At 40.7% G+C, this 12,106-nt stretch overlaps 1 protein-coding gene and 1 pseudogene across 1 annotated transcript in view; one reads left to right on the top strand and one right to left on the bottom strand.

Annotated features, from left to right (window-relative positions):
• The window catches only part of LOC139446629 (uncharacterized), a 161,839-nt pseudogene that overhangs the window by 115,477 nt on the left and 34,256 nt on the right, over nt 1-12,106 (bottom strand).
• Nucleotides 1-12,106, top strand: part of LOC139444743 (uncharacterized) — a 46,134-nt gene that overhangs the window by 19,409 nt on the left and 14,619 nt on the right. Inside the window, 10 exon segments of the mRNA XM_071225679.1 lie at nt 63-97; nt 512-653; nt 2,259-2,488; nt 3,083-3,247; nt 3,693-3,864; nt 6,533-6,787; nt 7,595-7,811; nt 8,302-8,537; nt 9,970-10,099; nt 11,794-11,968. Coding sequence (XP_071081780.1) covers nt 63-97; nt 512-653; nt 2,259-2,488; nt 3,083-3,247; nt 3,693-3,864; nt 6,533-6,787; nt 7,595-7,811; nt 8,302-8,537; nt 9,970-10,099; nt 11,794-11,968 — 1,757 coding nt within the window.

Here is a 12,106-nt window from a genome sequence, read left to right as displayed (position 1 = left end):
TGTTGAGAAATGACCTGCTGCCTACTTTGTGATCACCTAATTTCTCTTTTGAAATGTTGCAGGAATGCAGGATTGGAATCCTACACATCATAACATGGTGAGTCAATCAGTGACTGTGCAATAATTACTTGATCATGTTTAATAATAATTTAATAATATATCCTCTTGTTTCATGTTTCAGTCTGCCGTGTATGGATGTCACGAGGACCGCGGATACCTTGGTATATCTTCTTGTTTGATGTTTCAATCTGCCGTGTGTGGCTGTCACGGGGACCACGTATACCTTGGTATATCCTCTTGTTTCATGTTTCAGTCTGCTGGGTGTGGCTGTCACGGGGACCACGTATACCTTGGTATATCCTCTTGTTTGATGTTTCAATCTGCCGTGTATGGCTGTCACGAGGACCAGGTATATGCTGGTATATCCTCTTGTTTCATGTTTCAGTCTGCCGTGTGTGGCTGTTGCGAGGACTAGGTATACCTTGATATATCCTCTTGTTTCATGTTTCAGTCTGCCGTGTATGGTTGTCACGAGGACCAGGATTATCAGCTATCAACCTCCATGTTCGCCGCCCACTGGAACATCACACAACAATATACCCACCTGTACCCAGATGTCAAGTGGAAGCTTGAAAAGAGGTTCGCTTTATCAGGTACTGATAGAGACACACTCACACTGTAGCCGTACTCATACTTAAATGCACTTAAATACATTGCCAGTGAATTCGTGGCATTTGATTGGCTAACCAAACAATTATGTTCCATAACGGACTTCTATCTCTTGATGGGCTAAACAATGTCACTGATTCTTACCAATTTATCAGGTACTGATAGATAACAATAAGCCTTCATGATGTATCAAATATGTCTTGTTGGGATGACAGTCGTCCTCAGTATGGTTATAATTTACAGAACATGAAGTTATGTGCATGTGTTATATACTTCCGCATGACACCACGTAGACGACAGTGTACGCCAATCTAAACGTACGCATATTAAACGTACACGGACTCTCGCCAAAGAAGTATAAACAATCTCCAATCTATCTATTGATATGTTATCTCTTATGTTAAATATAAAAAAAACGACTTTCAGACTTTAGACCCTGTAATGTTGGAGTCTGTCAATGCTGTATACTAAACCCATTATTGTTTTAATATGTTCATAAATGACTGAATAAATGAAATACAGAAGCGCATTGATGTTCTTAGAGATTATTGCCACAGATATTCATTAACGGTTAACTTTGAAAAAACTAAAGTAGTGTAGTGGTTTTCAATAAGGGGTGAATTTTATATAAACATGATGAATGGTATTATGGCGATGTTAGATAAAAATGTGTTTCTTCTTATAACTATTTGGGTGTATCATTCAGAGAAACTTTAAATTGGTCTCCCCACGTATGCAATGCTGCACTTCAGGCCAAACAAATACTGTTTTGTATTTTAAAATCACTCAGGAAAGTAAAACCCTTTGATTATCAAGTATTTTACAAGATATTTGAAACTTAAGTAGCACCAATATTGTTATATAGAGCTGACATTTGTGGTTTAAGTAACTATAAAGAAATTGAACAGATCCATATATTAGCATGCAAACACTTTTTAGACCTTAAGTCTTCGACACCCGGTCATGTCGTAAGAGGTGAGTGCCGCAGATATCCTTCGTACATATCACCATATAAGCGTTTTATTACTTATTGGTGTAAGGTTATATCGATGCGAAATAGTCTGTGATATAACGAAGCTGTAAATGGCAAAATTATAAGGATATCCAAGGTTAAAAATACCCTATTTAAATTTGATGTCGTTTATATTAAGGAAAACCAATCAGATTCTTACCCAAAGCTATTTATTTTTGAATTCGTATATATATTCATGAGCAAGAAAATGTGTACCATCATCATAATTAAATGAAATTTATGTGTTAATGCGACGTTAAACCCCATTTCACCTCACCCCTGTGTTAAACCATATCTTCTAAATATCAATATAGATAAATGTCATACTCCGCTTTCCCGTACGTTGCAGTTCTCATACACTCCCTATTCAATTAACCTGAAATGCAAATCTAGTTCTTGTTTGCTCGTTGTTTATTCATGTAGTTTGTGTTGGCATGTTGTCATGCTTATTATGTAGTCATGCTCATTGTGTCATGCTCGTCAATGTCAAACCAAAACCCAAGCCTAAAGTTTGATCTTTCATATCAAATGAATATCTACGTAATAGTCATATGCATACCTTGTCTTCTATGTTCAGATGACCTCTGGCACCCAGAAAGGGACTATGAGTACACTGGACACCGCGACCACGTACTGTCCACGGGACTGGATCTCATGTCGGGCTACACGTTCAGGGCGGCTGTGAAGCTGTGCGCTGTGAACGTCTGCACTGACGCCGTGTACAGTGACGGAGTTACAGTGCTACACCACCCACCTGTAAGCGGGAACATCAGCGTGAACTACACGAACACCGACACAGGCTCCAAGGTGATGAGGGCAAATCTGATGGATGTCTCTACTTGTATTCTCCGACGTTGTTAAGTATATCTAATCAAATGCATGCATTGGTTTTATCATTTGTCAAAGGGCATACCCTGAAAAGTTTGTGTTTACAAGTAACTAGAAAGCATGTCATTTACAGGTAGGGGCGGAGGGCAACTGAAATCTTGTACTTACATATCATGGCTTTGGTCGATCCTTTAAAGGTCACGGTCACATTAAAGATACACTTCCAACTCATTCTATGTGACTATTCTAATTATCATGTTGAAAGGGGGGTCGAGTCATATGAACGAATTCCATGATATGATTTGTGTACAGAATGATATTCACGAACAGAGAGCTGACCAATAGATTTCAACTTTTCACCAGTTCTATCTTCAGTAATGCTACAGCTTCTAAAATGCTCTTCAGAGACACTGTTTTGCACAATTGCTAACAATATAAATGATACTTTACTGTGCTCATGAACCGCATCGGCGCCGCCGGTTTAGTGGCACTGGGATGTTTTTACTGTAAGTCTCTATACTGGCGTACCCCAGCATCAGCAGTCTCCATACCTCTCTGCGTCCACTGTTCCAGCTTGAGGTGACCATGGTAAGTTTTGCTGACCCGGACATGCCAGTGAAGACTGAAGCGTATGGCGTTGTAGACAGATATGAATGGAGTTTAACAGACAGTGACCACGACAGCAGGCTTCTGACAACGTGGCAGCCAGTGTCACACAGCACAACCAGCGGGGATGTGGTATGTTGGATGAGGGAAGTGAATGTTGTCCTACGCCTTAGTCAACAATAGTCAAGCTATATCACTGCGGCCTGTAAATACCAGTGGATATTGTAAGGAACGTCCCACGTCACAGAGCCTGACCACTGACCCCATTTAACTGCTCCTTATGACATGAAATCCAGTGTCCACCCAGCGTCCCCACTAGGTTGCCACATGTGTGAGTGGCTTGTGTTACGGGTAGGGCAGGACATTGCGTGAACACCTGGTGTCGTCAATGATGTTCAGAAGACCATTCGTATAATTGTCACCACTATTTTGCCTCTACGCCCAATGGAATCTGTTTTATTGTATAATGGAGACTGGATATTCTGTAACGTTGACATCATATATCTACTCTATCCCGGGTAGTTACAAGTACAGACAAATTACAACACTGTTACACCCCACGCAACGGTTGTTCCAGATGACGTTCAATGTACTGCTTCCCCAACCCCTGGACTTCAGTAAGTGCCGTCGTCTTGCTGTTCGTGGCTACAACAAAGTGGGGCTCTCCACCACCGTATCCGCCGACGTGAGAGACTGTGCTGCATACGACCCTGCAGTTGTAGTCCCTGAAATCGTCATCGATGTTGTTTGTAAGAAATATAGTCTCAAATCATTATTCAAATACACTACAGATTAAGAGCAATGTTTTTGATATTTCTAAACATTATGGCTTTGAGCATGTGACATTCGGATGATAATAATAATAGTAAATACGGACTCTTCTTTGCATGACATTAACTGTAGCGTGTAAGCTGCTGCTCTAACACTGGTTTCCCAAGACATTGAACCACACAAAGTTAATAAATAAAATCATCAAAAGAAAACCCAGTTCCAAATACAAGTCAAAGAAGGAAAAATATATCCTGGATGGAACTTTGCTTGACAGTACGTTCCTAAGGGCAATCAATGTCAGAACAAATCAATCAATTTGGAAAAATTTAGAACAACATAACATTCTAAAATAAATTCGTGATTTTTTGAAGGCAAAGTTAAAGATTTGGACAGAAAGAAAAAGAAGGTGGTAAAATAACTAAACAAACTGTTCAAATCTAATAAACAGTAATTTACAGGCAATAAAATGCAATAAAAGGCAGTGATGAGAAAAGACCCACCAGGGATTCCAGTGAAAGGTTTCGGAAACAGGTGTGGTCTATACCCGACAACTCTTACCTCAAGCAACCATGAGTAGAGGAATACAATGATAGTGTACATGAAAAATAAGGTCACCATTGCTGTGTTTGATTACACCTGATTGACTGAAAAATGTAATATAAAAGTTCAAATCTAATACGACGCCAGGACCTGATGCTATTCGAAATCAGTATTGGAAACCGTTCACTTGCATCCAAATACCATTACTTCACTGATTAAATTCTAATGTGGGTACAGGGATGTTCCGCCTTGGTTGTGTAAAGGTCAAACAATATTTCTCACAAAGAAAGGTAATTTCAATGATCCCCAAAACTTCCGCCCTGTTACTTGTCAGAATACACAATACAAAATATTCACAGGGTGTCTAACAGATCATACTGCGCTTCCATTATTTACATGGAGCAGAAAGGGACGAGAAAGGGATGTTGGGGATATAAGGTTCAATTGCCGGTTCAAAAATTATCCTTGAAGAGCCTAAAACTTACCGTAACCTCTCAGTATGTTGTATTGACTATAGAAAAGCTCATGATTCAGTACGTCAGGAATGGATTTTGACATCACTGGAATGTATTTACCTCCCCGAGCGGCTAATTGCTATACTCGTCTTCAATGAATTGCTCGTCAACTCACCTTGAGAGCTAGGTGATGAAATCGGAACCCATTTCTATTAAAAGAGGAATATTTCAGTGCGATTCATTTAGTATTCAGCTTTTCTGTTTGTCACAAAATCCTTATACCCCTTACTCACCTCCTTTACATGGATGATGTTGGACGTATTGCCAAAGGAGACAGATTCTCCTTGTCTGGTACTTTTCTAATGGCCTCGACAAATGCAACATTCTTCCTCTGAAACGTGTCAAAGAAGGAGGATCAGTCAGTATATTCGTGGAAGGCCAGGCCCACAATTCAAGACAAACCTCGGGCAGAATACAAATGAAAAATCTGGAGTTCAGAGCTGAACGCTCGCAGTAAAGTCAAAGCCACAAATACATATGCTGTACGCGTCCTTTTGTATACATTTGGTGTTGTTGATTGGACGAAACAAGAAATTCAGAGTAGTGACACCCTCACACGAAGAATCGTGTCAGACAATAGATACCTCCACTACCGCTCTTCCCTAAATCGCTTATATTAATCAATCATAATGGGAGGGTGTGATTTGATAAACACGGAGGCTCTTCATGACAAAATTGTATTGTGCACTTTTGCACACGTTTATTTGTCTGATGATTCTCTTGTAAAGCATGTAGAGACTCGTGTTGAAAACAATGGAATCCACAGTTTCCATAAACATAACAATGTAGATTTTGTTGATGGTTCTGTACTGCTGGTCGGTACAGAAATGAGTGTAGGCCAAGCGAAGTGCCATATCAAATCCGCCTATACTCAGTGATCCAGTGAGAGGCTATCTGACCGACCATTGCATCGAGTTAATGTGCAGTGTTTTGAGAAGATCAGCAGCACTGGGTTCGCTTGGATGAAGTCGGCTTGCCTAAAAAGTCAAACAGAAGGCTTTCTGTTTGTTGCTGCTCCGGTCCAAATACTTCTTGATTTTGTATCAAAAATGTAAATATGAAATGTAGAATATATAATGAATTTAATGAGACTGTCCAACACATTGTAAGTGTATGCCCAGCTTTGGCACAGACAAAGTATCTTAAGTGACATGAAGGCATGGCTCAATCCTTTCTTCACCATGTTTTGACTCAGCGGTCAGTTCGTGATACGGCCTGGAATATGTAGAGGGGGTCATGGAAAATTGTACATACAAAATTCTTTAGAAGAGGCCCCCACACCCTCTTTGCTGTATTTCTAAGTTTAATCCATACAAAACTCAAGGGTGTGACATGAGGCCCATTTGCTCTTTTGTTTTGTTTTTCATCTAAAAATCAAAATTATGACAATAATCAACTCACATAATAAATTCAGCATAAATAGTTGTAATTTAACCTGCAAGGTGGGCACAAAAGTTATTTACATATTTCCTGTGTTTCATATCATAGATATATCATCACTAATTATTTACTTCATCTGAACCATATTGTGATATTTTCTAAATATCCCTCCACTCAACGAGTGTCATGTAAGTTACCATCCTGCCTTCAGGCGCCAGACAAGTTGCTGATGTTGCACACCCCATCACCCTGGAGCAGAATGAAAGGTGGAACATCGCTGATGCTGACTACACCCCCTACAGGGGCATCCTGTCTGCTGTGTGGCCGACACTCCGTCACAGGAACTACACGTGGGCAGTGGTGTCAGATGACCAGGTGGACCCCTCCTCCCACTACAAGAGAGAGAGTCTGATGACCTTCACTGACCCCTGTAGCATCCCGGATGTCATCAAGTGCGGGCACACAGGTAGTAGATTGACGAGAATTCCTCCAGGCCACCACAACCCTCAAAACTAACGCTGTATACATAAACCTTCCGAGAAAGAGAAATACATAGGTTCCCACTACTTTTACATAAAGGCAAAAGTTTCAAAGATTAATAATAAATGCCTAAACACAATATAATCCACTCCATATACAAAAGAAATTGTATCGAATAAGAGATGAATAATAATTTATTATGCCTCGTCAGTAAATATCCAAGATGATTGTTACTGACATAAAATGAGACATTATACCGTAAGTAACAGTCATTTTGGATTTTCCAACACCAAATTCACATATTTCACATGGAAATTCTGGTACAGAAATTCGTCTTTCGACACTGTTTTGTGTTTTTATGTCATTATTGTGACGTGCAAGGACATAAATCTGTTTTTCAGATCACGTTCATGACTTTATTGATCAAGATTAAAGTTAAAATTGTCATCAAGGCTTGGCCTCTAAGGTTTGAAGAGTAGTCTCCCTTGACCCTTAACGTTTCAAGTTTTCATTTTGACATGACATGTGCTGTATGGATACCAGATAGTGTAAATTTTACGGAATAATAAATTCGTTATGGTGTCTTTGGTTGCCATATACAAAGTCATATCAGGTTTTGTTTATGCTCATTGTGTGAGTGGCAGGTAGTTCCAGCAGAGCAGATTAAGCGTCCCCTTTTCACGAACATCTGGTGTCATCAGTATTGTGTTAGTGATTCATTCATATCATTTTAACCCCTATTTTGCATTTTTCGCAAAATGGAATATTAAATGATTGATGTCTGGTGTTACAGACAAGGAATTTGTAAATGTGGCCTTTGACGAGACGGAACGGCGGCTTGTCCACGGGAGGAGGTATTATGTGTGTGTTCATGCTGATGCCAGAACCGTGGAGAACGAGAAGTGGACAGAAGACTTACCAGAGGTCAACTCATGTAGTGACGGGGTCACGGTGGACGTGACACCACCGAGCGGAGGAAGGGTGTTTCTGGGCGGACTCTTTTTTTTATTGTAGCCGTCATACAGCTGATTTATTGCAGAGTTGACCAACAAACAAACGTAATGTCTTTTCCTCTCATTGTGACATTGACAGTGATTTTGGCGAAGCAAGAATCTTGAAGTGTGGATATTATGTCAGTTGTCAACAGGGGAAAACCCTTCTAGTTTACTTAAATAAATCTAATTAAGGTCATCTAGAACATACAAGATTACACATTACTGGCATCTACAGGCTACACACAACATCGACAGAACAATTTACTAAGGGTAATAATGGTACGACAGGCGGCAGATTGTTTTTAACCTTTGTATGGGACAATAACTATCAACTTGATCCAGCTTATGAAAGGAATCATTACTTTTGTGTTAAAACGTATACCGGCTTCAAGTATCGATTTCATACAAATATGTTATGCAGTAAGAGACATTGTACATGGTGCCAGATCTGATTGCTGATCGGAAGTGATTTATGTCAGTCATAGATAGTTATCAATATTTACAGTCCTATATTTTATCACAAGTCGTTATCACAGAACCGAGTCGCTTCATAGCAGCAGGGTCTAGCCACGTGTAATCTTGACGGCTGTAAACTGTAAAGTAACCCCGACTCCTCTTTCGTAGGTTCTGATCCTGGAGGAGAAGACGTGTTTGCAAGACGGAGAGAGGGTTTGGTGAACCACGCCATCCTGCACGGCCTCCGCCTTAACGACGGGCACACCATCTATGCGTCGGTGACAGGTACATGTCAATGATGACAAAACCCTGACAGAATTTGTGTTCCCTTTATCTGACATTTCCCAGATGGACGATGTGTTGACAGAATATGACATTGTTTTGATGGATGGTGACACACTACAGAATGCACATACACTCTTCAAAAAAGAAACGCACTGGTAGTATGTAGTTCATTGAATCTGACTACAAAAAAAATCAGGAATATAAATTGGATATGTGTTTTGGCAAAATGTTGGTGGCCTGATATTCGCAGCCATTGTCGATTTGCAACGTCTTAAACGGCATTGTTGTCGTGCAAAATGCACGTGCAAGTTATGGCATTCGTAACTCGTGGAAGTAGCTATAAAAGGCAAGTATAGGCCAATAATTTGTCATTCAATTGTCAACATTTTCGAAGTTAAAAAATGCCGAGACTCAGCGCTGCCGATCGGAACATCGCCATAAGACCTATCCAAAGGGGGGAATCGCAGTTTTCTGTTGCACGCCGCTTCAACGTCCACCTCAGCACCATGTGCCGCCTTTGGGACCGATAAGCTCAGTTCAATTCCACTGCAGACCGTCCGAGAATCGGCCAACCAAGAGGATCACTACATTCGTCATCGCAATGTCACAGCTACGGAGACTGCAGGACGAATCCCTGGTCTGTTGAGGATATCAGACCAGACTGTCAGGAACCATCTTCGTGAGGCTGGAATCTGACCGAGAAAACCAGTTATCGTCTCAGTTTTGCAACAGATCCAACCACAGCGATGCTTGCGTTGGTGCCATACCTTACAGCCTTGGAATTTGAGAAACTGGAGACGAGTGTGGTTTAGCGATGAACCACAATTTCTTCTTCACCGGCGAGATGGAAGACAACGTGTTTTTCGTCGTCGAAATGAGCGTTTTTCCCCACATTGTCTATGTGAATTCGACAATTTCGGTGGCGGTAGTGTCATGGTGTGGGGGGGCCACGAGATCTGCATTGAATCGAATTCCTCAAGATACTGAGTTCAGCGCAACCTTGTGGCCTTATGTGACATGACAATGAACAGTTTTCAAAGCCTTTGTACAACGACAACATGTGACTATCGTGCTCCAAAATGTCATATTTGTATCTATGATATTAAATTAAATTATACTGACTTTATTAGGTACTATAAAATTCATTAAAAATCTACCTGTTCGCTTCTTTCTTTGGACAGTGTATATCTGATACTGTGAAATACAGTGTATTGCATATCTGTCAGTATACATGTATATCACTGGTGCAGTGCGTTGTACATCTGGCATACATCACTATTTAATGACATTGCAGTAATAAAGGATCAATGAACAAATAAATATAATAGCTAAAATTATCCCTCGACTGATATTTAAATTCACATCTTTTGATACTTGATACTGTTTTGATAAATGGGCTCCTTGTTACATAAAAATTGTTTTGTGGTTACAGCCACGGACTTTGTGAACAAGAGCAGGACAGTCATATCGTCGGGGGTGTTGATTGACTCCACGCCGCCAGTGACGTCAGGGGGATCAATACATGTCTCTGGGCAATACATAACGTCTGTGATAGATGTGTGGTAAGTGATACAGTTAGTGTCCACCAATAATACAGTTAAAACTTGACACCATCTGCCTGGTGTTGTAATAACACTGAATAACACAGTCAGTGACCACCATCAGCCAGGTGTTGTACTGACACTGAATAACACAGTTAGTGTCCACCATCTGTCTGGTGTTGTAATAACACTGAATAACACAGTTAGTGTCCACCATCTGCCTGGTGTTTTACTGACACTGAATAACACAGTCAGTGTCCACCATCTGTCTGGTGTTGTACTGACACTGAATAACACAGTTAGTGTCCACCATTTGCCTGGTGTTGTACTAACACTGAATAACACAGTTAATGCCCACCATCTGTCTGATGTTGTACTAACACTGAATAACACAGTCAGTGACCACCATCAGCCAGGTGTTGTACTGACACTGAATAACACAGTTAGTGTCCACCATCTGCCTGGTGTTGTAATAACACTGAATAACACAGTCAGTGTCCACCATCTGCCTGGTGTGTTACTGACACTGAATAACACAGTCAGTGTCCACCATCTGTCTGGTGTTGTACTGACACTGAATAACACAGTTAGTGTCCACCATCTGCCTGGTGTTGTAATAACACTGAATAACACAGTCAGTGTCCACCATCTGCCTGGTGTGTTACTGACACTGAATAACACAGTCAGTGTCCACCATCTGTCTGGTGTTGTACTGACACTGAATAACACAGTCAGTGTCCACCATCTGCCTGGTGTTGTAATAACACTGAATAACACAGTCAGTGTCCACCATCAGCCAGGTGTTGTACTGACACTGAATAACACAGTCAGTGTCCACCATCTGTCTGGTGTTGTAATAACACTGAATAACACAGTCAGTGTCCACCATCAGCCAGGTGTTGTACTGACACTGAATAACACAGTCAGTGACCACCATCAGCCAGGTGTTGTACTAACACTGAATAACACAGTTAGTGTCCACCATCTGCCTGGTGTTGTAATAACACTGAATAACACAGTCAGTGTCCACCATCTGCCTGGTGTTTTACTGACACTGAATAACACAGTCAGTGTCCACCATCTGCCTGGTGTTGTACTGACACTGAATAACACAGTCAGTGTCCACCATCTGTCTGTTAATGATTGACACAAGTGTTTTTGTCCTGTACTGGATGCCACAGTTAGTGAATGACACACATGTACTCATTTACTTACACTGGGGGTCACAGTTATCTATTGACACATTCATGTACTTGTCCTGACACTTGATGCAACACTTTCTGAATGACATACGTGTGTTAATGTTCTAACACTGGAAATAACAGTTAGCTATTGACACATTCATGTTTTTTGTCAAAACACTGGATGCCACAGTTAGTGAATGACACACATGTTCTCATTTACTAACACTGGGTGTCACAGTTATCTATTGACACATTCATGTTTTTGTCCTGACACTTGATGCCACACTTCCTGAATGACATACGTGTGTTAATGTTCAAAAACTAGATATAACAGTTAGCTATTGACACATTCATGTTTTTGTCCGAACACTGGATGCCACAGTTAGTAAATGAGACATATCTGTTATTGTACTGTCACCTAATAATACAGTTAGAACTTGACTTAAAAGTGAGTCTGATTGTCAGTTTCCTTTGCTGGTGAGATTGTGTTCAGTTTGAAAGTATTGACTTTCTGTGGTGTGCTTGTTCCAGCTGGGACGGTGCTCTGTCTGACCCAGAGAGTGGCGTCGTAAGCTATGACGTGGGGGTGGGGTCGAGACCTACCTATGACGACGTTGTCAAGTACACATCTACAACTGACCAATGTATGGTTATCGACGGCGAGGCACCCCTAGTAGACGGGCATGTCTACTTTGTCTCAGTGAAGGTAATGTATTTATCAATTTATGTATTCTGTATTTGTAGCTTCAAACGTTATTAAAGCCTAACTCTCAACAAAAATGCACAACTTTATTTCTACGTTTAAAATAGAAAAAGTGTGAACCTGCAATATATTATACTATAA

Source organism: Haliotis cracherodii, unplaced genomic scaffold, assembly GCF_022045235.1.
Source record: "Haliotis cracherodii isolate W230 unplaced genomic scaffold, xgHalCrac1.p SCAF_6, whole genome shotgun sequence".
Taxonomy (NCBI): Eukaryota; Metazoa; Mollusca; class Gastropoda; order Lepetellida; family Haliotidae; genus Haliotis; species Haliotis cracherodii.
Note: the sequence above shows the minus strand (reverse complement) of the source record. Positions and strands in the feature narration are given on the sequence as shown.